This window comes from Polypterus senegalus, chromosome 3 (assembly GCF_016835505.1).
Source record: "Polypterus senegalus isolate Bchr_013 chromosome 3, ASM1683550v1, whole genome shotgun sequence".
In the NCBI taxonomy this organism is placed as follows: domain Eukaryota; kingdom Metazoa; phylum Chordata; class Cladistia; order Polypteriformes; family Polypteridae; genus Polypterus; species Polypterus senegalus.
The window spans coordinates 10,736,766-10,764,108 of NC_053156.1; the positions used below are offsets into that span (position 1 = coordinate 10,736,766).

At 47.6% G+C, this 27,343-nt stretch overlaps 1 protein-coding gene and 2 non-coding genes across 7 annotated transcripts; all 3 read right to left on the reverse strand.

Moving 5' to 3' along the window:
* Positions 1–25,179, reverse strand: naca (nascent polypeptide associated complex subunit alpha). 5 transcript variants are annotated; one of them, XM_039746575.1, is made up of 10 exons: positions 25,072–25,178; positions 17,869–17,940; positions 17,086–17,220; positions 7,102–7,257; positions 6,405–6,490; positions 6,247–6,324; positions 2,952–3,098; positions 545–673; positions 220–342; positions 1–123 (listed from the first exon to the last, which is right to left on the reverse strand). In XM_039746575.1, exons 2-10 carry the CDS (start codon positions 17,936–17,938, stop codon positions 109–111), a joined length of 939 nt encoding a protein of 312 aa, XP_039602509.1. In that variant the 5' UTR covers positions 17,939–17,940; positions 25,072–25,178; the 3' UTR covers positions 1–108. The 5 variants fall into 5 exon arrangements, with proteins under 5 accessions (XP_039602509.1, XP_039602508.1, XP_039602510.1 ...); XM_039746574.1 differs by lacking the exon at positions 17,086–17,220 and having other exon boundaries at positions 7,102–8,610; positions 25,072–25,179; XM_039746576.1 differs by lacking the exon at positions 17,086–17,220 and having other exon boundaries at positions 25,072–25,177.
* On the reverse strand, positions 426–499 carry LOC120526975. Its single transcript, XR_005633257.1, has one exon. It is a non-coding gene; the product is annotated as a small nucleolar RNA SNORD59 (small nucleolar RNA).
* On the reverse strand, positions 3,185–3,260 carry LOC120526974. Its single transcript, XR_005633256.1, has one exon. It is a non-coding gene; the product is annotated as a small nucleolar RNA SNORD59 (small nucleolar RNA).
* Positions 25,180–27,343: the final 2,164 nt, after the last annotated feature.

The window sequence follows — 27,343 nt, forward strand, 5'->3', positions numbered from 1 at the left end:
CATCTTCTCAACCCATAAGTTTATTTGCAATATCAGTATAAATTGTACAAACGTTACTCGCAGCTACGAGACCTCACGCCACACCACCGCACACTCCCGTCCGGATGCTCACATGGTCAGCTCCTGTAGGGGGACACAGACGAGCCACAAGGTTACGTGGGCGGTGCACCCTGTACAGACCCCACGACGCCCAGGAGGTGGCAGAGCCACAGCACTCACCATGATGGCATTGACGATGTCGTTGTTGTTGTTCTTCAGCGCACGGACGGCCTTCGCCCTGGACACGTTCGCCTGGGACATCACCAGCTCAATGTCCTTCACTTCCACGCCGGTTTCGTCAACCTAAAAAAAAAAAGAGAGAGGAAGAGGATGAGACCTTGAAAGGCAAACAGACGAGCACTCGAGGGTCCGGTGAATGGCGGCCCTCCACTCAGAACAGACGTTTGGCTTCAGCAGACTCAGAAGAACGAAAGTCATGTGATGTGAATCATCATGGGAAGGAAACACGGAGCAGACGATTGGGCCCCACGGCGCCGGCGCTCACCTCCTCTTCCTCGCTCTCCTCTTGTACGGTGGGCGTCTGCGTGTTCTCCTGAATGTTCGACACGGCCTCTCCCTGCACCTTGAACTTCTCTGCAGCCGCTAACTGTGCCTGCTGGGAGAGGTCTTCAATCTGCCAATGGAGAGGAAGAAACAACGTTAGACGAGGAAGAAACACGGAGACCACCAAAGCAAAAAGGGGGTTGTCGTTTTATTTTCCTCACATCAAGCTATGATAAAAAGAAACAAAGAAATGACTCCATCATCATCATCATCAATCAGATGAAGGTCTCAGCAACTCTTCAGTGTCTCTACATTCTGTTAGGGGGGACGTCAGGACTGAGGACAGTGGAGGGATTGGGGGGCAACATTGGAACAATCTGGACGAGAGCTGGCCATTCAGCCCACCAAAGGTCGCCAGTCCTCTCCACTTCATCCTTCTAAAACATCAAATGGAGTTCAGAGGGTCCGTAAAGTCCTACTGCCCACCACACGACTTGGTCTCCTACTCCACATGGCTGTGACTCTGTGCGAAGACAAACGTCCTAATGTCTGTGTGACATTCACCCTTCACAAGTCTCCAACAGTGTCCCCGTGATCTTGATGACCTCAATTTAAAGTCCCCGTCTGATCCACTGCACTGATCACCTTCATCATTTTAAACCCTTCAGTCAGGTCTCCTCTTCATCACTGTGAAGGCTCAGCTCTTTTCATCTTCATAACTCACCCCCTGTAGTCCTCAATCAGCCTCGTCGCTCTCCTCTGGACTTTCTCCAGTGCTGCTGTGTCTTTATGGAGTCATCAACTGACCACAGGACTCCAGATGAGGCCTCACCAGTGTGTTATAAAGACTTCAGCAGAACCTCCTGTGACCTTTACTCCACACGTCAAGGCGCTATATAACCTGAGACTCTGTTAGCCTTCTTCATGGCTTCTGAACACTGACTGGAAGTCGATAGTTTAGACCCCACTACGACTCCCAAGTCGTCCTCATAAGGAAGTGACCCAGTGAAGAGAACCTCTAAAGATGACAGAACATTCTCCTCACCCAGGTGATGTGCTGAAGGAATTAAAAAGGCAAACAAACTTTGGGGGCGGCACGGTGGCGCAGTGGGTAGCGCTGCTGCCTCGCAGTTAGGAGACCTGGGTTTGTGTACCGGGTACTCCCTGCGTGGAGTTTGCATGTTCTCCCCGTGTCCAAAGACATGCAGGTTTGGTGCATTGCCAGTCAAATTATCCCTAGTGTGTGTGCCCTCTGGTGGGCTGGCGGCCTGCCCGGGGTTTGTTCCTGCCCTGTGCTGGCTGGAATTGGCTCCAGCAGACCCCAGTGACCCTGTGTTAGGATATATCGGGATGCACGATGATGGACTGATATTTTTAACTGATGCCCACTCAGAACTGAGGAGAAATAATCAATGCTCTGAACTGCTGCCGACCCGATAAGTGACATTCTAGAAAGCGTGTGTGGTACAGAGAACAGCCAAGTTACCGCACGCCACCGGTCAGCTCCCTCACACGGCCCACCCAATCCCACTGCCAGACGAGAGCAAAGGTCCCTCCTTTGTTGCTAACGAGCGACAGCAGTGGTGGCATTAGCAGCATTTGTCACTCACAAGAAGTTGCGCAGGGATTGCTGGGAATCATGCAGCATGGCTTCCACTCGAGTCAATTCATCAATGACTGCCATGCGACACGCTGCAGGGCACAGTCTACCGTTTACGTGCGATTAGCACAAAGCTGGCTGTGGCGTCCAAAGTCGTTCTCGGCAGCAGATGGTCTCCAGTGAACGACTCCATCAGTAAATATCAAACTCTACGCTTGGCAGCTTGCTTCTCATTTATAGCATGCGTGCAATTTTCATTTGACTGAACAGGATTCTTCAGTTAATAAAGTATAAATACACTTGGGACGGAGGTGACAGATCACATGGCAGTATCGGGCCTAAACATCCAAAGTGACACCGCACCAACCACCTTTCACACGTGGACACGCCAGCCGAGCGTGGCTTTGGAATTTACGACTGACGTGCTTCTTCATTTCCTTTGGGGTAAATGCGCTCACAGGTTGCAGCACTCGCATGTCATGTCATCGATCGTTTCCTGTTTAGTGTACCGGCACTTACTGTGTAGCCCCACCCCATACCACCTGTCCTAACTCGGGTGCCCCAAAAGTCAGCATGTCACACACTGGAAGAGGGGCAGACGGGCACACACAACCTCTGAGCTGCATTCACAAATATCAAACAGCTGGCCACATTTAGAAATCACAGTGCCAGGGCTATTCGCCCATAAGGGAAGTGGCAGCAACAACAGCACGTCACGGTCTTCTGTTGGATGCCCAGCTCTCCATTTGTAAAATAAGGGCACAGGTCCCAGTGCTGGAACGCCTCGGCGGGTTCCCAGCCGACTTACCTTGGCCTCTCCAAACACAATGTAAGTGTCAGACGCCGGGCTCTTGTAAACATCTGGCTTGGTAATGACGAATAAGATGTTTTTGGATTTTCTGATGGTGACTCTGGTGACCCCCGTGACTTGGCGAAGACCGAGTTTGGACATGGCCTAGAGGGGCAAACAAAACAAAAACTATATTAAGTATTCAGGATCAGAAGAGACTTGACGTACCATTTAAAATCAGGGCCCCCGTCCCCTCTCAGAGAAACAATGTTGGCTTCAGTAAACTCAGAAGAACGAAAGTCACATCATCTGACTCATCATGGAGGGCCCACCCTCACTCCCCGAGGCAGACATCAGCACCCACAGAATCAGAAGAGGAAGTTTCTAGAGAGAGTCCTCTCGACACACTCCCACCACTCCTGACAATGCTACGAGAGAGTCGCTCGCCATTAAATGCGAGACAGCGCTCGGCCAAATTGTGTCACCGTCACATCACATCACATCCCCCTTAACCTGTGGGTGGGTTGTTGAGGCACCGCAGACTTCCTAATGACCGCTGCGCGCCACCTCATCGTATCCATCACAGCCACCAGGGTAACGTCAGAGGAGACGCCTGTCCACGTTCTAATGCTGACCTCTCGCCTCTTCTTCTGTCTAAAGTGTGTGGAGTGGAGGCCAAGCTCACTCTGTACCATCTGGGCAGCTACAATCATTTGCAGTGCTGTGAACGAGTATTTTTCCTCTTCTCAATTCCCTCAATGTTTGCAGTTTTTTTGATGTTGTGGTGGGACCTTAAATTACAAGTTCGGTGTGGCCATATTAAAACACATTTGTGGAGGAGAGCGGACCAAGACTTCTCCATAGAGAAAGCATTTCATTTGTTTTAATAGGCTGCATTAATCCCAAATTCACAGGACCTTTCTGGGTCACAGTGCAGGTTCAGCCATCACACAGCAACACCAGAGCAATTTTCAGGTAAAGGACCTTTGGATCAAGGGCCCAACGGAGTAGGATCCCGTCTGGCAGTAACCTTCCAGGTACCAGCGCAGATCAGTCCCGCATTGTTACTGCTGGAGACGGCATAACCAGATATTATTAAGTTCAGGGGGCAGTTACTTTTTTTATATTACGGGACAGGGGTTAGTGGACTTTTCTAATCAAATGAGGATTAAAAACTGGGCACTGTGTTTACACATGGTGGTCTTCTGAATTATACCAGCTTTGTTTGGAGATCAAAAACAATGAAGTGTTACGAACAGGCAAAAACTGGAGAAATCAAGAAGGGGCAAATACTTTTTCACAGCACTATACACAATGAGAATGAAGCAGTGCCCTCACTGTGGGCGTCTGTCACGGTCAGCCATGTCGGCTACTGCCACCAGCACAGAGAAGAACAGACAGGAGGGTCAGGGACAAGAGCGCTGCTGGTCAAGGTGTGACAAGAGGTCTAGATCAGAGGTGGGCAGCTCATTTTGAGAAACTGGCACTGGTTTGGATCGTTTAACACAGCAATCTGTTCCCACCGCCCCCCCACAGCACATGGGCTTTACCTTTGACATCCATCCATCCAGTATCTAACCTGCTATATCCTCACTACAGGTCTGCTGGAGCCAACACAGGGCACAAGGCAGGAAACAAACCTTGGGCAGGGTGCCAACCCAACGCAGGGCACACACACTAGGGACAATTTAGGATTGTCAATCCACCTCACCTGCATGTCTTTGGACTGTGGGAGGAAACCCACGCAGACAACATGCAAACTCCACGCAGGGAGGGAGGACCCGGGAAGCGAACCTGCAGGTCTCCTTACTGTGAGGCAGCAGCGCTACCTACTGGGCCACCGTACCTTTGACATCAGGCAATAAATACTTAGAAGTCCATGTCTTGCTAAAAACTCGACATTCTTTATCAATTTTTTTTTTTATACATAAAACATTAACTGACATTTTTGAGGGCTAACAGCTAACTCACATTTCTCGTAATTGTGATTGTGGAGTATCTTACAGACAGACCTCAGTATGTGCGTCTCAGGAACTGCAGGTCTGACATGGTGGTCAGCAGCACAGGAGCACCGCAGTGGACTGGACTTTCTCTGGTCCTGTTCAGCCAACAAACATCAAACTTCCAATACAACTCGGAGTCCTGCCACGCATAAAAGTTCACTGACGACACTGCTATGGTGGGCTGCATCAGGAGTGGGCAGGAGGAGGAGTATAGGAACCTAATCAAGGACTTTGTTAAATGGTGCGACTCAAACCACCTACACCTGAAGCTGGTGATGGATTTTAGGAGGCCCAGGCCCCTCATGGACCCCGTGACCATCAGAGGTGACTGTGCAGAGGGTGCAGACCTGTAAATACCTGGGAGTGCAGCTGGATGATAAATTGGACTGGACTGCCAATACTGACGCTCTGTGCAAGAGAGGACAGAGCCGACTATACTTCATTAGAAGGCTGGCGTCCTTCAACATCTGCAATAAGATGCTGATGTTCTATCAGACGGTTGTGGTGAGCGCCCCCTTCTACGCGGTGGTGTGCTGGGGAGGCAGCATAAAGAAGAGGGACAAACTGGTGAGGAAGGCAGGCTCTATGGTAGGCACGGAGCTGGACAGTTTGACATCCGTGGCAGAGCGACGGGCGCTGAGCAGACTCCTGTCAATCATGGAGAATCCACTGCATCCACTGAACAGGAGGAGCAGCTCCACTGACAGACTGAGGAGACCCCACATTATGTGACCCGGGGGGGTAAATGTTAACATTATACAAAGTTATTGTCTTTTATACCTGCATTGTCACCACTCTGATATTTAATATTATTTATCATCAGAATGCTGCTGCTGGAGTGTGTGTTTCCCCTTGAGATTAAGTATCTATCTATCTATCTATCATATAGTGCCTTTCATATCTATCTATCTATCTATCATATAGTGCCTTTCATATCTATCTATCTATCTATCAATCATCTGTTTGCCAACAAATGACAGTGAAGGTGCCTAAGCTCACACGTACGTACGTAAATCACGTTAAAAACAAATAAAACAATGTCAGTCCTCTTCAAAATAAAAACAATGTGGATGGCCGGGCACGCATGAAGTGCCATTACGATGTCCGATTCCTAATTTCCCACTGACCTCAGGCAGGCCGGTCTGGTCCGGGACATTCGAAGGGCCACTCAATGCCCAGGTCTGCCATAGACAGGGGCTCGGCTCCGACTTGATCTCGGGTGACCTGTGCGCCCACAGGGTTCTCTCTCACACATGACATGCATCAGCAAACCCCATTAATCCCTGCCCGGACCTCCACGGTAAGCGTACCTTTCGAGCTTTCTTCTCACTCCGGCTCTGTTTGGCTTTGCTAACGGGTTCTTCGTCTATCTCGGCGGCTGCAGCTAGCTGGAGAGCAAGCAGAGGAGGATTAACACCACAACACAACACTCGTGGACACTCCAGTGGCGTCTCAAACACATGCCTACCTGAGCCTGCTGCGTCTGTGCCTGTGCAGAGTCGTGATCTTCCAGGTCGGGGACCGACTCATCGCTTTCCGATTCCGTGCCGGACCCTAGACACCAAACACACAAGACACGTGCTAAGCACCTCTCCACTACACCTTTGTCAGGTGGCATTTGCACACCTCCAGTGTTAGAGACTGGCACGTGAAGCACACTGGACAACAAAGGCCCACTCCTTCTGGTCACCGCATCGGGACGTCAGGATTAGAGCACAGCATGCTTGCTGGTTTAGTGAACTTCAACCCTGAAAAGCACCAACTGCAGAGACGTTCACAGCCCAAAAAAAAAAAAAGGCCAATTGACAGGAAACGACTGGACGAGACACTTGTGCCAAAGTGACACGCCAACATGGCAAAGCCAGGTGTCCCACATGAGGCCCAGAGGTTTCCATCTCAAGAAGCCTTGTGAAAGCTTCAGCCAATGAACAATCTCTGGAAAGGCCCAGGATTGGCTGGTTACAATCGTGTGCCAGTGTCTGTTGGCCATCGAGCCAGGTCAGCTCCCCCCCAGCACCACAAATGTAAAAAGCTGCCCCAGACACTCAGAGGTTACAACACAGCAGACAGTTAGTGCGTGTCCCCCCACCTCCACCCCATCCCCCCAATAAGGGGGCTTCACCCCGTGCATGATGCCATACAGAACAGACACATCGAGCAGATACCCTTGTCGTTCTTGAGGATGGGCTCCACCGGGGCAGATGGCAGTTTAGGGGTCGCGACTGCAGCTTTGGGCTTCTCTACCAAGACAGGGGGGTCAAAGGTCATCTCCTGGACAGGCTCTTCAGGGGGGATGAGGGGTGGCAACTCGTCATCATCCACTGTAGGAGGAGCAGGGGCAGACGGAGACAGCTTAGAAGACTGAGCAGCAGAGGTGGGGTCTGCAGCCGGGGCGCTACTGGCAGGGCCAACAGGTGAACTTGCTGGGGGTTTGCCCTCGACTGCCTTTGGGGTATCTGCGGCTGGGCGAGGAGAGGGTGCAGGGGCACTTACCACTGGCGCGTCAGCAGCTACTGGCGGAGTCTGAACGGCTGGCACAGGTGCTGCAGCAGACTCGGAGGGCTGCTTGGGGGATTTGGAGGGGATGGCAGCAGGAGGGCTTTTAGGGAGACCAGAGGCAACAGCAGCAGCGAATGAAAGTGGAGCAGAGGCGGGGGTGTGGGGAGTGATCTTAAAGGCAACGGGGGGCACGGTGGCAGCCGAATCTACTTTGGGCTGTGTGCCCAGCAAAGGCACCTCCTGTACTGTGGCCTGACTGGCACCCTCTATTGTTTGGGACTGCTCCGACTTTGGCTGAGGGGTACTTGTGGATGACTGAGGTTCCTGGGGTACTTTGGGTGTACTGTGGTCCTGCACTTGGGGCACGGGCTCTGTTGTAGCAGCCTCGGGCTTCGGGGGTCTGGCTTTTTGGGGCACTTCTACCTTAGTCTGAGAGGCTGATTCTGGTTTAGTGGCCTCCTCTGCCACGGGTTTGGTGGCAGCCAAGGATGCCTCAGGGACTTTGGGTTGGGGGGCTGGTGCAGTCTCTGGCACCACCTCAGTTGTTTTGAGCTCGGGGGCAGGTGGTGGGGATGTCCCCACCTTGGGTTCTTCTGCCACAGCCTGGGGGACAGCTGCGTCAGGAGTTTTGGCCTTCTCTATTGCAGGCTGGTTGGTGCCCTCTGTTTTGATGGCATCCTTTGCTTCGGGCTGAAGCAACTCGGGGGCTTTGGGAGCCTGCAGCTGGGGTGCTGGTGCGGACACGTCAGCTAATGACTGAGGCTGGACGTCCACAGGCTTGTCCTTAGGCTGAGATTCGGTAGCGGCGGGGGGATCGGACGGCTCCGCTGCGGCCTCGCCAGGCTTCGTCTTGGCTGCCTGCTTCCCCCCACCTTTCTTGGCCTTGCCCTGCTTGCCAGCTTTGACCACCTTTGGCTGTTGCCCAGATTTGCCACCCTGCTCGTGTGACATGATCGAACTTTTTGGGCTTGCCGAGGAGCCCAGAGGAGAGCATGGAGGAGTAGAGTGAGAGAGCGACGAGGACTTAGGAGAGGAGGTAGAAGCAGACTTTGAGCTTTGCTTGGCGACAGGAACAGGTTTGGAAGGAGATGGAGGCTTCACGCTGGCTTCTTTAGCAGGAGTGCTAGCAGCAACAGGAGACAAGCCACCAGCACCGGAGTCTGGAGGACAGGCAGCTGAAGAAGAGAGGGTTGGAGATGAAATAAGACACAGAGAGCGCTTTGGGGGGCTCATGCGGGGTCACACTCTGAGCAGGCAGTGCAATAAAGACAAAGACCAACGGCAGGTTAGTCCACTAGAGTCCTAGGGTTAATCACACAGCACAGCGGAGGAGTCCCGGGGGTCCCGGGCCGCACACACATTCACAAGTGCAGCCGAGGCTCCTGCAACTCTAACGACAAACAGGACCGTCTCATTTATGTTAGGCAGAATGCCCAGAGGGGACTGGGTGGTCCCGTGGCCTGGGACCCCTGCAGATTTTCTTTTCTTTTTTTTTTTCTGTCCACCCTGGTCATCGGACTTTACTCCTTTTCTATGTTAACTAATGTTGCCTTATTTTCATTTCTTATTTTGTCTTATTTTTTGCTTCTTCATTATGTAGAGCACTTTGAGCTACTGTATGAAAATGTGCCACATAAATAAATGGTGTTGTTCTACTCGACTGGCATTCGGGTGCCCATCACCAGCAGCTCCTTTGAGAACTTCAAGTGAATTTGGAGGACAACGGCCCAGCCATCCTATTCACTTAAGACTGTCTATTAAAAAAAAAAAAAATCACATATGGATTTGAAGACCCCCCCCAAAGTCCTTCCGTCCACCACATCACCTGGTCACTTATTATTTCGAGGGTCTTTGAACATTTGTGTGAAATCTGCCCTTGACGTGCCACCCGTGTCCCTGAACTCATTAAACAGTAACGGTGGAGTTGGCAGTTTTGTGACAGACTTGAAAAGCCACGTCATATCCTTGTGAGAAAAATCTGAACCAGACATGGACACCTTGGCCATGCACAAAGACATCCCCTGGCAATCCCCCCTGAAAAGCTCTGGCAAATGTTTGTACTCTTTGGGTTAAAAGCAGAGAAGCCGCATTCTGTGCGATATCACCTATGGATCAGCTCCCTCGGAAATGTTTTGCACATTTTTGCCCAACTGCAAAACACAAACGCTGGCAGTGTCGCGGATGCCGCACTGGGCTTGTGACTGCGCCAACCTTAGTCACGGCAGCTCACTTCTCCCGTTCTCCGAAATCGTAGCGGAGAAGCACAAAAGAACACAAAAACGCAAACAGCTTGACTTATGAACCGAAGGGGACACAATCTCACTAGTCACGGCTCGGTGACACTTTAGACTGGGGGTCCCCAACTCCGGTCCTGGAGGGCCCCCAGTGGCTGCAGGTCTTCATTCCAACCCTGTTCTTAATGAGTGACCTGTTTTGACTGCTAATTAACTTCTTTTGAATTCCTTTTAATTGACTTGCTCTTCAACACTCAGACCCCTTAATTGTTTCGCTTTCCTTAATTAGCAGCCAAACAATAAGGAGACACAAAAGGAGTCCAAACAACTGGTGTCCATCATACAATATCTGAAAATAAAGAAAGATTACCGTCTGCTCAGGTCCACAAAACATTTTATCAGTGCTGCTCTTAGAAAAGAGAAATGAGAGCAGCAACAAGTCATGGAATTAAAGAGCGGGTTTAATTAACGACGAGACTCGGCGCCTCATTGAGCAGCTGGTTGGAGTTTCAGACCCTGACTTAGGTGGGCTCCAGTTGGCTCACTCACTGCACATGTCATTTCTGTTTGGCTGCCATTTAAGTCAAGAAATGAAGCAACTCGGAGGAATGATAAGAGAAATTCAGGGGAACAAATCTTAAAAAACAAGTCAAGTAAAAGGAATTCAAAAGACGTTAATTAGCAGTAACAACTGGTCACTCATTAAGAAGAGGGTTAGAATGAAAACTTGCAGCCACTGGACCAGACTTGGGGACCCCTGCCTCAGAGTTACCATAAAGTAGGGATCTCAAATTCTGGTCCTGGAGCGCCACCGTGGCTGCAGGTTTTCATTCTAACCCTCTTCTTAATGAGTGACCTCTTTTTACTGCCAATTAACTGCTTTTGAATTCATTTTAATTGACTTGCTCTTGAAGACTCAGACCCCTTAATTGTTTCGTTTTCCTTAATTAGCAGCCAAACGACAACGAGATACAACATGATTCCGAAACAACTGGTGTCCATCATACAATATCTGAAAGGAAAGAACGGCGAAGGTATCAGGAACGCTGATCTGCTCAGGTCCACAAAACATTTAACAGAAAATCAGAGAATAAGAGAAAATCCACAATGTCGGACATGTCTGCTGTCGTACAATGAGAGCAGCGACAAGGCACGGGATTAAAGAGCGGGTTTAATTAACAACAAGATTCCGTAACCTGATTGAGAAACTGCTTGGAGTGAAAATCAGTTGGGGTTTGAGGCCCTGACTCAGGTGGTCTTCTGTTGGCTCGCTCACTACACGTTTCATTTCTCTTTAAGGAAAGAGATGAAGCAATTCAGAGGAAGCAACCTTAAAAAAAAAAACTATGAAAAGGAATTCAAAAGAAGTTAATAGGCAGCAAAAACAAATCACTATCGAAGAAAAAGGTCAGAATGAAAACCTGCGGCCAGTGGTGCCCTCCAGGACCGGAGCTGGGGACCCCGTCTAAGGGCTCGTTTACACGTCACACTCAGAACGCGTACGCGCCCGCATCACACCCAGCGTTCATTTCATGCGTCCTCCGAGCAGGTCCTCAGAAATCGCAGAACGCGAGTTGCAGTTCCAGCAAAAAGTAGGGGAGCGCAGTGTGCTAAAAGTCGGAAAGTGACGTCAGAGTCTCCGTTTACTATCTACATGTGACAGAAAGCCACTATGCAGATCCTACGGGGATCGATGTGCGCGCTGCGCTGTTTGATGAATGGCTCGATGTGGTGAAGCAAAATGCCGACATACTTATGCATTCGTGGTGCTTTTATATTCAAGCGTCGCACGATACATTTTGACTCTTTTAGGGCGGATGTCGACAGGAGGGGTTGAGGGCGCACGTCGATTAAAGTCGACATCCAGGGATAGAGGGCGATAATCAGCTGTTAATGGCGACAAATCTCACTGCCACGTCACAGGCATTCCCTCTGTGCTTGGAGGAATGTTAGACTCGTTGACTCGGCAACTAATCCTAGCGTGTGCGTGAGTTGCGAAATGTAAACAATGGCAAGATGGCATCGACATGTGACAATGGAGCGAAGTGATAGATAGATAGATAGATACTTTATTAATCCCAACGGGAAATTCCCATAATCCAGCAGCAGTATACTGATACAAAGAAACAATATTAAATTGAGTGCAGAAAAGAAAACACTCGGCAGACAATGTTTTGCGCTTTATCGCAGAGTCGGACTCTGATTTTTCAGAATCGGATTTTATTGACAGTGATCAGGAGATTGAGCAAGAGAGTGAGAAGCTGGCATCAGCTGATCAAACACCAGCCGATGCGGATCTGCTGCCAGTTGAGCGCTTCGCGCAGCCAATGCATCTACGGCAAAGTTCGCGTGGGTTAAATACACAGACATTGATCCGTTGAGAGCCGATCTGGCTACTGGACTTCACAAGATGGCATGGCTTGCTGTTGGACACGACAGATCACCAGCTACTGTACTTCAGGCTGCTCTCTCCTGATGCTGCTTTTCAGCTACCGTCAGACGAGACAAGCAGGTAGGCAGAGAAATTTTTTGAATTGCGGGCTGCGTTTGCATCGCATTCTCGTTTTTCAAAGTGTAAACCCACAACAAAAGACGAGATGAAGCGTGCTGTGGTATTACAAATAGAGATGGGACAGAACTGGTGATATAACTTCAGGGAGCATTGGTCCAAACGTGCTTTGTCCCCTGGTGGCTTTGGACAGGTTATGCAGCATGGTGATGGGTACGTGCAAATCCCATGGGGTGAGCCAGGCTATAATGCCATGCATAAAGTTCATAAAGTTTCAGAAGATGAAAAGAGGTGACAATATGGTTTTCATGCGGGCAGAAAACTTGGTGGCAGTGGAATGGCACAATGGCAAAAGGGTGACTTGTCTCTCTACAGTACACACTAACAAGATATGTGAAAAAGGGCAGCAGCAGACAATTGAAAAGTAGGCACCAAAGCAACACGTATTGTAAGCAGTGCAATGTGGCAATGACTGAAATTGGCTGCTTTGAGCGACGTCAGACTTTGCTGGGTAAAATGTATGTGAAGTCATAGAGTATGCAGGCTCATACAACATGCAAGACAGGAACATTTGTCAAAAGTAAATCTTTTTTGTTGATTTGATATGTTAAACAATTACTTTGTGTTCTTTTTTAAAAAATGTTCAGCCCTGGGAGATAACAAAAAAAAAAATTAGCCGTAAAAGAGTTAAAAGTCTCGCATACCATCTTTTGTGCCGTCTTTTTTTTTTTTTGCGCAGCTTCACAACAGCAACATAGTGCACAGCGCTGTATTTGTGCCACAGAGAAAAAAATAAATAAAGGACACGGTGAAAATGTGTATTTTGTGATTAAAGTGGAAATTTTGGCTTTAATCTCGAAATGTCCACTTAAACCTTGTAGTTTATCATTAAAGCAGACGGTCGTAAACGTCATCCCAGTTCTTAATCGCTACGAGCTTCTTGGCGGCAAGCAGTAATAGATCAGCACACAGAACAAATTAAATGTCTGATATTCCAACTCTCTGCACATTTAGAATCTTTACATTTATACTTTGCATTTTCATGATGAAATGCATTAAAGTGTGTGTTACATTTTACAGATAGTTTCGTTTAAATAATGAATACTGTTAATTACACACATGGGGGTGTCACGGTGGTGGAGCGATAGCACTGCTGTCTCACACGGAGTGACGTCGCTGATATTTCCTGCTTGTATTCCACACTGAGCTCCGGTTTCCTTCCAATGATATGCAGATTTGGGGATTTGGTGCCGCTAAAATGACGCTAGTGTGTGTGTGCTTGTATTCACCTTGCGATGAGCTGAGGCCTCGTCCAGGGATTGTTTCTACCTCGTGCCCAGTGCTAGCTGGAATGGACACATCCCTGGATTTAATCAGTAAACATCCTGTTCCGAGATATTGTGGTAAGGGGTCATCAGAATTTAATGGATGTTTCAGGCAATTCACAACACAGCGAAGCCAAACATGTTCTCACCGTGATAATATCTCGCACTGCCACCTGCTGGATTCCTCCAGATTTACGTAAAGCACACGCGCAGGTATGAACATTACAACATTTACGTAGCAGGAGCGTCCACTGCAGCATGCATCGCGTCGCGTGAAGTGTAACTCCGGCCTAAGAGTTACCATAAAGCAGGGATCTCACATTCCGGTCCTGGAGGGCCGCACTGGCTGCAGGTTTTCATTCTCATCCTTTTCTTAATGAGTGTCCAGTTTTTGCTGCTAATTCATCCATCCATTTTCTAACCCGCTGAATCCGAATACAGGGTCACGGGGGTCTGCTCTTCTTTTGAATTCATTTTAACCGACTTGCTCTTGAAGGCTCAGACCCCTTAATTGTTAATTGACCCCGGCCACGCTGCACGGTCACCTTTCACCATCCACCCATCTGGGAAGCGACTGAAGTCCAATCAGACGCGCACCTCCAGGTTCAGGAACAGTTTCTAGCCAACTGCAATCAGACTCATGAACAATCGGTAACCTTGTGTCACCTCCGCTGCTACCTCAACATATACGTCTGCCACTGTCTCCGTTTATTCCTAGGGTTCTGGTTTTATTTATATTCATTTATTTATTTAAAGAATAAATAAAGCATAAAGAAGAGGGACAAACTGGTGAGGAAGGCAGGCTCTATTGTAGGTACGGAGCTGGACAGTTTGACATGCGTGGCAGAGCGACGGGCGCTGAGCAGACAGACTCCTGCCAATCATGGAGAATCCACTGAACAGGATCATCTCCAGACAGAGGAGCCGCTTCAGCGACAGACTGAGGAGACCCCACACTATGAGACTTGGGGGGTAAAACGGTAACATTATACAAAGTCACTGTCCGTTATACCAGCCTGGCACTCTCCACTTGGCATTTTTTAACTTGCACTGCACTGTTCTCACTCTTCAATTTAATATTGTTTTTTATCAAGTATGCTGCTGCTGGAGTTTGGGAATTCCCCCTTAGATACTTTATTAATCCCATCTATCTATCAAAATATTTTTTGCTGCACTTAGCGTCACAGTTCACAAACAAAAAGTAAATTTTAGTGGAACATTTTTTTTTTCCAAATGCAAAGAGCATCACAATTACTGCAACACTCATCATTTTACACACTGCCAATGAACTGCAAAAAAAACACTACTGCAACAACCTCTTACGATACGTACAAGTGACGCCATTGATGAAATGTATTAAATCGCCGACTGCGCCTGAACTGGCCGCACACACAGGCCAACGCGGACACTGGCAGGCTGAATCCCAGGGACGCCAGTGGTCATGGATACACGGCACGGACCGATCAGCTGCACCGAGACACGACCAGAGCCGGTTGTGCCGTTCAATGAATATCCTCGGCTCTGGCGTGCTGGCAAACTGCTGTGTGAAGCGACTACAGTCGGTCGAGGTCAGAGATGGGCCTGCTCGACTGCAGACTCTGCCACACTGATTACTGAATCTCAGGAAACTCCCAGGATGGTTTGTTTTCATACTTCAGAAAACAGAACTCAGGTTAACGGCTCGTTTGTTCTGCTTACAGGAATGAAGTCGGCTCATGAGAGACTGGTGGACGGCCTGGCTGTTAAACTAGGACTGCATTTCTGTAATCAGAACAAATGAGCCGTTAACCTGAATTCTGTTTTCTGAAGTATAAACCTCCACATTTTATCAACTGTGAATAATTCCAATGCTGTCGATACAACTGAAGTGTTGTGCCCTTTGTGGTTGGCGAACTCCAGGCGTGGAGTGGCGCAGTGGCTGCAGGTTTTCATTCTAACCATCTTCTTAATTAGTGACCGCTTTTAATGAACGTGTCTCAGGCCCCCAGTTGTTTCTTTTTCTTTCATTAGCAGCCAAACAATAATGAGACACAAAACAAGCCGCCACCACCTGACCAGCTCCCCTGTGCCCATCACACAATATCTGAAATTAAAGAGAGGTGATGGTCTTGGTAAGGTTGATCTCCCAGGTCACCAAAACATTTTGATATTGGTGCCCTTGATGGTGCCCTTGATGGTGCTGTGGCAGAATGAGAGCAGCAACAAGCCATGGAATTAACTAACAGCATTAAAGAGATTGGCAGGAGTTTGAAATGTCAGTTTAGCTGCTCATCTGTCGGCTCGGTTCACATCTCATTTCTGCTTGGCTGTCATTTAATGAAGAAAGGAACTTCTCCTAACAGGGCTATTAAAGTTAATGAGCAGTGAAAACTGATTAGGGAACGGGTGAGAATGAAAAGCTGCAGCCAGTGCGGCCCTCCAACACGCCTGCCCTACACCATTTAAAAGACCTTCCAGCAAGATTTCTTTAATGTCAAATTACAAGTTCAGTTTTGTTGAACTCGATTCAATGTTTGCATGCTACAATCACGACCGTGTAGATATTAGAGGTGCAGGTCCCGCAGTTCATCCGATGACCGCCTGCATGGCCGCCAGCCTTACGGTTTTTCAGATTCTGCTTATATTAAAGAGACGGCCACATCGGTTTGCAGTGTCATGATTTTTTTTTTCCTTTTGATTCCATACCAGGGACCCTTGTGATGGCCTTAGACATTCACACGCTGCCCCCCCGTAATCCCCTGTGTCATCACTCGGGTATGGAAGTCGAGGGACGGCACCGATCCTGACCCAGTCGTTAGTCCAGAGGGAGCCGAGGGCTTCATATCCTCGAGTACGTTTCAGTCAGTGGGACACACTCATGACTCAAAGGGGACACCGAACAGAAGCAGTGGGCCAAAAGCACTTTGATGGGGGCACTTGCTGTACCACTTGCCCCATTTCACTGCTGCTTGACACCCCGCTCAAGTGCCTCATTCTCTTCATTAATGGCTGTGAACCACGGAAGTAGCACTTAAGCACACACACACACGGGGGCAAAGGCACAGGACAGCATCCAGCTTTACATTTTGGGAATTTCTGAAATCAGTAAAACCAATCAAGTGACACTTGGGTAACTCCTCATAATGCCAACACAAAGCATCTTTACCTAGGACAGAAAACGTCTTGCCAACCACACATACACCAGGCACTACCCTGCCAGTCCATACCAGCACCCCGCCTGGGCAAAGCCAGGTGGACAAGACCAGGACGCTTTGGTAGGCCCAACTCCAAGGCAGGTCACATTTGAATTATCTGTGCCCACGATTACGGTGGTTAACTTGAGAGATGCAGCAGGGCCTCAGCTCCAGACCTAAGTGTGCGGTGAGAGGCAGAAAGACCACCCCGAGGAGGACAGCATTTAAATGGCTGGAAAGGCCAAAGCACATCAGAGCCCACCACTTTGCCAGGACTGGTCATCCAGGACATGCCCAGTTTGTTAAAATAGGGGAAGGCCAAGTGGTAGAGCACCTGACTAAAAAAAAAAGGTCACCAGCTAGCCAATGAAAAGGAAAGCAGACATGTGACAAAGAAAGGGCGACCCACCTGAAGGCTCCTGTGCAGGACCACACAGGGCTGCTTGGCCCGGGTCAGTCTCAGTTTGGGAAGCCTCATTTGCAACCTCTGGACTGGCCGACTCTGGAGACTCTGTAGCTGCCTCTCTGATGGACACGGAGCTCTCTGTGCCCCCCACAGGTCCGGGAGGAGTTACAGTAAAGTTAGAAGTGGCACATCTGGACGTGAACTTGTGACACACCACCCACATCATGCAGCACACCTGCACCCTCTAGGCTTTACTACAAGTGTGACGCGGCCATACAAGCTTGCTGCTGCGGAGTGTTGGCCCACAGGTGCCCACTCAAGATTACACCGGCCCCAAAAGGCTGCCTCTTCATACGTGTGAGCTCATGCCCAAACTGCCATTCAAGTGCCCAGTAAACCATCCACATCACACCTCAAACTCGCCAAAGGCGGCCAGTGCTTCCCAGCATTCACCACCAATGTCGCGTGGTACCGCCAAGTTGAGCTCCACACAAAGACTAACCACAGACAAGCATTGGCACCTGGCACTCTGGCCTCCTGCGGGAGACAAAGCTCCAGCAGAGGGCAAGCTCTGTGCTGCCCACAAAACATTCCCTTCTGCAAAGGGCCCGTCTTTCTCTCATGCACTCTATAGAGGGCACCTCTAGAAGAATCCAAATCCATGCAATTAAACCTGTGAGACCACCTTACCCATGCCCCCACACTCTGCATGCCAAGAATAAAAGGGCAAGTGCAAATCCCGAGTTAATATTAAGGCACAAAGTCATCAGGAGGAGCACAACATACCTGTCTCTGCGAGAGGCTGCTGGAGCTCCTGCTCTGTGGCAGGAACGGTCTCTGTGGCTTCACCAGGCATTTCTATGAGGGGAGAAAAAAAAAAAAGGAAACACAAGAGGCGTTAGATGACAACGGCTTTGGAGTCTGGCACAGGAGACAGGATCTGCACTGGTATCTGGTTTGAATCCTCGTCGGTGCCAAAGGAGATCCTACTCTGCAAAACCCTTAAACTGCAACTGCTGCAGGGGCGCTGGACAATGGCCGACCCTGCTGTCTGACACCAACAAGAAACCCTTATAAAACTAAAGTTAAAGTAGAAAAAGTGCTAAACACGGGCACAGAGGCGCGAATAAGATGGGACGGGAGGAACTGACCGAGTGAAGAGAACCTCTAAAGACCACACAACAAGCTCCTTATCCAGGTGATGTGCTGAAGAAATTAAGGCGGCAAACTTTGGGGGCGGCACGGCCTATTCGTTCAGAAATTTCTTGCTGTGTCTTACCCTCTTGCTTGAGGGTGTCAATGATGGCCTTCTGGACAGCAGTCAGGTCGGCAGTCTTACCCATGATTGCGGTTTTGAGTAATGAACCAGGCTGGGAGTTTTTAAAGCCTCAGGAATCTTTTGCAGGTGTTTTAGAGTTAGTTGATTCAGATGATTAGGTTAATAGCTCGTTTAGAGAACCTTTTCATGATATGCTAATTTTTGAGATAGGAATTTTGGGTTTTCATGAGCTGTATGCCAAAATCATCAATATTAAAACAATAAAAGGCTTGAACTACTTCAGTTGTGTGTAATGAATCTAAAATATATGAAAGTCTAATGTTTATCAGTACATTACAGAAAATAATGAACTTTATCACAATATGCAAATTTTTTGAGAAGGACCTGTGTGTGTGTGTGTGTGTGTATATATATATATATATATATATATAAATAAATAAAATCTCTATATATCTCTATCTATAGATATATATCTCTATCTATAGATATATATCTCTATCTATAGATATATATCTATAGATCGATATAGATAGATAGATAGATATATAGATATATATATATATATATATAGATATATAGATATATATATCTATATCAGTCCAGATCTAATTATACAATTTTCATTATGCTATAACTTAAGTTTATTACACAGAAAATCATTCAAAAATCCAGGACCATCGAGAAGTGTGCTGAACTGACGACATTAAGAATTGTCCCGCATAAATCAAAGTCACCCAGATGATCTGGATCTGCATAATTAGATCTGGACCACCTTGTGTGTGTATATCTATACTAATAAAAGGCAAAGCCCTCACTCACTCACTGACTCATCACTAATTCTCCAACTTCCGTAATGTAGAAGGCTGACATTTCTCAGGCTCATTCCTTACAGCTTACTTACAAAAGTGAGGCAGGTTTCATTTTGAAATTCTACACGTAACGGTCATAACTGGAACCTACTTATGTACAAACTGTATATACGGCCATAGCTTGCAGCTCGGTCGCCGTGTGAGGAGTTACGTCCCTCATCACCACGCCAACCACGTAATTGAGTGCCTGCCCATATAAGGCCGTCTGACGGCAGCAATCCAATAGAAACACTCTGCCGCTAAATATTCGCGGGTGAAGGACTGCACTTATGCAAATGAAGATGAGATGGTCAGGGATAGACTAGTGTTTGGCACAAACTCAGTGAAAGTCGAGAGAAACTTTTAAGTGCGGGTCTGAGCTAACATTAAATAAAGCCGTGGACATCGCGAGATCGACGAGAGAGCACAAGCACAGCTGAGAAGCTTGATGCATGTACTCCGAGTGGCTCACGTGAACTGACTTTGCAGGACTGGGAAAGGTAAACCCGTGCATGCAGTGTGTGATGTCTCAGATAAAAGGAAGACGAGCTGCTTATTGATGCAGTAAGAAAGGAACAACCCTCTGAATCTGAACAAGCCTTTGTAGACATATCAATAGGAAAGCAAGGTGTAAAGCTTAAGTTTAAATTAATTTCATAGACACGCTGACGCTAAATATTTGCAGGCAAATCCACAAGTTAATACCGGGAATGCCCACATCTTAGATTCACGAGTAGCGATTTGCGTAGTGAACACTTCGTGAATGAAACCTGTTATCTTTACATCAGTTGACAAACACGGAATGTAACTTCGAACACAACACGTCCTCCAAATACGAACCTGACTGAAAGAAATAATGAGAATCAAATCCTTGATGACAGCAACACTCATAACAGTCACAAAACAATTATATTGACAATCATGTTACGTTATTTTTAAAATGTTTCCTTTTCTTTTCCATAACTTCTTTAACACACGACATCGCTGCCAAGCGCGGGTATTTTGCTAGTATGTATGTGTGTGTATATATAAATAAAAACTGATCTGGATATCAATATAAATAAGCTGGTTAAATGTGCAGATGATACCAAGAGAGGTGCGTAGGCAGATAATCGAGAATCGGTTATGTCATCACAGAAGGATTTGGACAGATCTGTGGATGATGACATTTCATGTCAGTAAATGTAAAGAATTACATGAAGGAAGTCAAAATGTGAGGTGTGAATACACAATGGGGTCTGAAAATCAAAAGTCCACCTAATGAGAAGGATTTAGAGTCGTAGTGGACTCTAAGTTATCGACTGTCAGACTGTGTTCAGAAGCCATTAAGAAGGCAAACAGACAGACTGTCAGGTTATATAGCGCCTTGACGAGTGGAGTACAAGTCACAGGAGGTTCTGCTCAGTCTTTATAACACACTGGTGAGGCCTCATCTGGGGCCTCATGTATAACGCCGTCGCGTAGAACTCGCACTATAACATGGCGTAAGCACAAAGCGAAATGTGCTTACGCACAGAAAAATCCAGATGCAGGAATCTGTGCGTACTCCAACTTCCACGTTCTTCCGCTACATAAATCCCGATCAGCGTGAAAACTAACGCTTCGGCACGCGCATTTTGTAACGCCCCAAATCCTCCCAGAATTACACCTATTTGAATATGCAAATCAATATAAATCGCCCTTAAGCGCAGCCTTCTGTGAAAAGACAATGGCAAAAGCACGGGAAAATATAAGAATTTCAGCGAATACCAAGTGGAGGCAAAGGAAAAACATACTATTTGTTCAAATAAGCTGTGGTATAATCAACAAAAGGAAGTTGATGGAGTGACATAGCGTGTTGGAGAAACTTGAAAGCTCATGTTCACAAAATCACACAGTGCCGAAATAAAAAAGAAGTCACATATCAAAGTTGCCGTGAAAAGAAGAGTTGTAAGCCCACCGTCTGAGTGTCATATGAAAGTTTATTAGGGTACAGAGAAAAAGGCACACGGTGGGGAAAAAGCACGGAATGTCAACTTCAATCTCGACATTTCCACTTTAATCACGTAGTTTATTTTGTCATTAAAGTAGAACATCATAAACTTCATCTTAAAATCGTTTAATTAAGCAGTTTCTCAAATCACATCGTAATTAAAGTAGCACGTTAAATGCTTTGTTTTGTATTTGATCTTCTACTGTATGTGATCTGTGTGTGTGAATCACTACTTGCTTCTTAAACTGGCTCTCTTCCTCTAACTGGACACAGAGTCCATGACATTCGTGATATTACAGCTCTCTGAATAACTAAAATACTGAGATGTATACGTGATGTCATTTTCATGATGATAGGAGTTAAAGCACGTTATTAAACATGTGTTTCACTTCGATGAAATAATTTATTGCAGCAGTACAATCAGGGGGGCTCTAGGCTTGTGGTGGCACTGGGCAGAGGAAGAATCGGTGGCTCCTTAAGCCCACCAATGTCAGTGAGGTAGCTTATCACGGTGGATGGCCACGTCCGTTGCAGACACTGCATAGCCGCCTCGTGCTCATGACACAAGCATTTAACTTTTGCCGAAATTTGTCGCTGTGTTTTTAGCTGTGTTGTTATTTTCTCTTTCTGTTTTATATTCAATATATATTGGCGTAGCCGTCACTGCAGTCCTTGCTTTTCTTTCCCCAAGTAACCGATCGCCACACAATCAGCTCTGTAATAGACGTAAAAGCCATCTGTAAGCTTAGCGCCGATTCTTCAAAACATTTAAAGAACACTGAAATATCTTCGTAGTATATGTTTAATTATTCTATCCTTCACGACACTCCCAGTGAAAATATAGATATAAATGAAGTTAAAGTTTTATCTGTATAATTTAATAAACATATTTTGCTGCATTTCACCTTATAAATGATATCGTCATCATATGTAAATACACGCTTTATAAAGTGGCCCAGGTTGTGCGATATTATAACTGTAGTGCAAGTTTACAGTGAGGTGATTGTACTTATAAGTACTAACAGTTCTACAAGGTGCAACTGATTGAGTGCATTTAGAGTTCTTGGAATGAAACTGTTTCTGAACCACGAGGCCGTACAGGAAAGGCTTTAAAACGTTTTGCGTGGCGAGGCTCCGTGTCCTTGAAGCTGTATACCGATAATTCTCTTTCCGATCAGCTGCTGCTGTGATTCACACTCAGATACAGTGATATAAATACTCTGAGTGGTGCAGTGAGAGTAATATGGAAAAAGATGATCCACTGTGGCAACTCCTAACGAGAGGAGCTGAAAGAATAAGAAGAAGAAGAAGAAGAAGTGAGAGTAACAACGCTAAAGCAGTTCTGGTATTTGGAATACTATGGCTGTTCCCTCTACCATTATATTGTTACGAGTTCATTACAATCAGATGCGTTACGCTAATAAACAATATGCGGTTAGTTTCGTGTATTTATAAAGCGCGTCATGAAAATAATGAGTAACCACACAGGAACAGTAGCACTGCTTTGACGCTGGGTGCCGCCAGTTTGCAAAACCGAGCGGAGAACTTGTGTATGCGACAAGGTATGAGGTACCGTGGAAAAGTGCGTGGCTTTACGCCAAGTGTAGGTTTTATACATCGTGATTTGAATGTGGAAAAGTTCTTACGCAACATTTCTGTGCGCACGCACCGTTTATACATGAGGCCCTGGAGTCCTGTGTGCAGTTTGGGTCTATAGGCTACAAAAGGACATAACAGCATAAGAGAAGGTTCAGAGAAGAGCGATGAGGCTGATTGAGGGTTACAGGGGATGAGTTATGAAGATGAAAAGAGCTGAGCCTTCACAGTGATGAAGAGGAGACCTGACTGAAGTGTTTAAAATGATGAAGGGAATCAGTGCAGTGGATCGAGACAGTGCCTTGTAACATAAGCTCAACGAGACCACTGTTGGAAACTTAAGGGGACATTTCCCCCAAACATTAGTATGTTTTTCTTTGCAGAGAACCGCAGGCACTTGGAATAAGTGATAACGTTGTGTTGTGGACAGGAGGACTTTAGGGACGTTCAAAACTCAACTTGATGTTATTTTTGCGAGGAATAATAAAGTGGACAGGACTGACAAGCTTTGCTGGGCTGAATGGCCCGTTCTCATCCAGATTGCTCTAATGGGATAATGTTAGGCAGACCCGACATCCCAAACTTTCCAGAACAGTGCCAGGTTTGAAGTCACTATAAGCATCCCAACCCACAAAACACACACTGCAATATCCAAACCATATCACTGTACAAGTGTCACTAACCCCTGACTGGCACCATGGGGGTCATCAGTGGGGATGAAGCCTAACTTAATAGCGGGGGGCAAACACGTTATGTGACAAAAAGGCGTCATCTTCCCTTTACTGTTAGATGTTCACAATTAACATTTGCCAGAATGGCTGCAAACCTGTTGTGATAGTGACATTCTCTCACAGGTTTCTCCATTTCGGACAGCCGGGTCACTGTGTGTGTGTTGGGGGGGTGGTAGGAAATGAATTTAGTGGACACTTAAAAAGTAAGAACAGGTTTACCTTCATGTTAAAATGTTTTGTCACTTTTTTAGGACTTGCCCGCTGTACTCAATCTGATTTTAAAACCTGCTCTGCCTCACTTTGGATGGAAACCTCATTCAGCACAAGTCCACCACCAGCGATACCCCTCAATATCCAAAGGTACACTCCTCGTACAACAGTGGAGAACAGGCTGGGCCGGGCCCTTAAAAGCACATCACACTTTATACTGAACACCCATTACATGACACAAGGCACACTTTATGGAAGCTTTGTGACACAAACCATTAAATGCCAAGCTTATAATGCTATAACGGGTTTTTTTTTTTTTTTTTATTTCTGACGATGGTGCTTTGTACCGATCACAAACCTGGTCACCCCATCTAATGTAACATGACTTGTGTGGAGTTTCGAAGTCTTCAGCTCAGGTAGATGGAAACGTTTTGGCCTCAACTGCACACACGTTATACTCGCTAATGACAGCAGTGGTGCGCTGACCTGTTGATCAGGACACACAAATGTGAAATCTCCTGGCCTAAGAAGGCTGTGAACTATGGAGCCGCGACACTTTACAACTATTCATATTAACCTCTGGACGGCACCCCCACTGCACACGAGACCATCACGCCCGTGTGCTTCCCAGACACAGACAGCGCAGGCAGGTCGCGTGCCCACCCAACTAAAGCTCGGAACTTATGACCGTCTCACGACATTCACGACAAACTCTCCTGTAACACAAGAGTTCTGCTGCTCCAGCCGCCAGTCCAAAGCCACGCTGCCAGCACGCTGTCCTCACTCCGAGTCGATCCTCCAGCGCTCGATCGCCTGTCTCCGTCGGTCTCTCGCACGTGCACACACGGCTCTCCCATGGATGTTCCCAACATTCTCCCCCGCGCTCATATTTGGCACCCCCGTAACCGCCTGGTCTCCCTGACCCACGCGGTGAAGCAGCTGCAGCCCATTTAACTCCACGCCGCGTCTCACACGAGCACCAATCCCGACGCTCACCCGCCTAGCACTATGACACACACACACACACACACACGGAGCAGCAGCTCGTCTTCTTCGGAGGATGACGTCCTGCTGATCGCTCACACCCTCCAAGCCTGTCGCGCACTCGAGTGTCTCGCGTACGACTGTCGGTTCGTTCCCTCGGTCCTGCACTTCGCGGCCCGTACTCCCCAGAGCCGTTTGCCCACCCAGTGCCTCCCTGGTGGCTCTTTCCAGGATTCAGTCGGCTACCCGCACGCCACGATGGCCACTCCGGAGACGTTGAAGCACCTGCGGAGAAGACCAGCCCAGCGGCACGAGTGTAGGGAGCTCCGATGAGCGAGATGGCGACGGATAAGCCTGAACGGTACTCACTGTGAAGAGAGCGACGATCCAAGATGGCTGAAAGAGAGAGGCGGCTTTCCGGCACTTGGGGATATGGAGCTGACCCGGCCACTGCACTTCCGGGTCACCGCGCTGGCCCCGCCCAGCAGCCCGTCTCGGACTGCCGCCAAGCCGCAATGCCGTCTAAAGGTTCTGAGCGGGTATTTATGGTGGAGCTCGGACTGCGACGGAGGCCGATACGGCAGGAATGGACAAGGAGCTCATGAATGAAAAGAAGTCAGCTGGGGAAAAAAAAAAAAAACATTCGTAACGTGGTCACGAGGACCACCAGCTTGGTGTTTCTCAGTGGTCGCTGTCTTTTCGGACTGGGCAGCAGCACTGCCCCTGCCATTTCAATTTAAAAAGCAATACCCGATCTCAGTTAAGTTTATCAGTGGGCCTTCTTCCTTCTGGCCATTTACAGTAATTATTATCGTACTATAATGTACAGAAAAAGATCAAATAAATGACACTGTGAACAAAATAAAATAAGGGAACCACAAGCAACCAGAATAAAAATACAAGAAAGAAAAATTTATAATAGAAACAGGTGTCATCCTGGACACCTGGCCAGAGAGCAAGAAAGACAAAGGCCTTGCTGAACAGACGCATGTTACTGCATTCATCAGACTGGCACAACTGGTTCTTCTCCTCAGTGTCTTCTACTTTGAGAACAAGCAGCTTAATGACTGGCACAGGTGCCAATGAGATAAGAGGAAGCCAATTCATACATAGCACTGGTCAGCAGCAACTGCGAAGAGCTCAGGGATTGTCCACACCTGGCACTGGTCAGTGGGAGCCACAAGCAGACCTTCACAGATGGATGCCATCATCGAGGCAAGTTTGTACCAGAAGAACTTCTACGACTGAAGATGTGCATACGGTTGCCAAAGACCCCCTGAAGGACTGCCTTGTCCCAGTGGTTTCTCTCCGACTCGATGTGTGTATTTTATTGAGTCAGCACCCTAACGCGGTGGAGCAGTTTATGTGATCAATGAGCCCCTGAGTGATGTCATCGAGTCATGTAACATAGCTGGTCTCACTACCGTCCTGTAGACCTTCACTGTTACTCTTGCTGATACCCGTCTGTCACCAATCACTCCTGACACTCTTCTCCACCCACCTGCCTGCACTCTCTTCTTCACTTCTCTTCCACAATCCCCATTACTCTGTACTGTTGATCCCAAGTATCTCATCCACCTTCGCCAACTCTTCACCCTCATCCTCACCACTCCACTGACCTCCCTCTCATTCACACACATGTATTCTGTCTTGGTGGTCCTACTGACCTTCATTCCCCTCCTCTCATATCTCCACCTCTTCAGGGTCTCCTCAACCTGTAGATCACAATGTCATCAGCAGACATCACAGTCCATGGGGACTCCAGTCTAATCTCGTCTGTGAGCCTGTCCATCACCAGTACCAATAAGAAAGGACTCAGAGCCGATCCCTGATGTAATCCCACCTCCGTCACTCCCACCACAGACCTCACCAGTGTCCCTCGTTCATATCCTGTGCCACTCCCGACTTCCTCATCCAATACCACAGCTCCTCTCAGTCACCCTGTCATTTGCTTTCTTCAGGTCCACAAAGACGCAATGCAACTCCTTCTGTTCTTCTCTAAACTTCTCCATCAACACCCTCAGAGCAGACATCACATCTGTGGTGCTCTTTCTTGACATGAAACCATCCTGCTGCTCACTGATCATCACCTCACTTCATATCTCAGTTTCCACTACTGTTTCCCATAACTTCATGCTGTGGCTCATAAATTTTATCCCCCTGTAGTCACTACAGTCCTGCACATCCCCCTTATTCTTAAATATCGGCCCACCAGTACACTTCTTCTCCACTCCTCATCATCCCCTCACTTTCCCAGATTCCATTAAACAATCAGGTTAAAAACTCCACAGCCATCTCTCCTAAACACCTCCATACTTCCACAGGTATGTCATCTGGACCAACGGCTTTTCCATTCTTCATCCTCTTCATAGCTGTCCTTACTTCCTCTTTACTAATCCGTTACACTTCCTGATTCACTATCTCCACATCATCCAACCTCTTCTCTCTCTCGCTCTCTTCATTCATCAGCCTCTCAAAGTCCTCTTTCCATCTGCTCTACACTCTTCTCGCTTGTTTCCATCTTTATCCTTTATCACCCTAACCTGCTACACATCTTTCCCAGCTCAGTCCCTCTCTGTAGCCCACCGGTCCTTTTCTCCCTCCTTAGTGTCCAACCTCTCACACAACTCATCATATGCCT

Excerpts from the sequence above, each read along its gene's own strand:
- naca (XM_039746574.1), bottom strand. The coding sequence starts at position 17,938 with ATGCCTGGTGAAGCCACAGAGACCGTTCCTGCCACAGAGCAGGAGCTC. Across the intron at positions 6,491-7,101 it reads CATCCTCAAGAACGACAAGG|GGTCCGGCACGGAATCGGAA; the intron begins GTATCTGCTCGA and ends TTTGGTGTCTAG. Across the intron at positions 6,325-6,404 it reads CACAGACGCAGCAGGCTCAG|CTAGCTGCAGCCGCCGAGAT; the intron begins GTAGGCATGTGT and ends CTTGCTCTCCAG.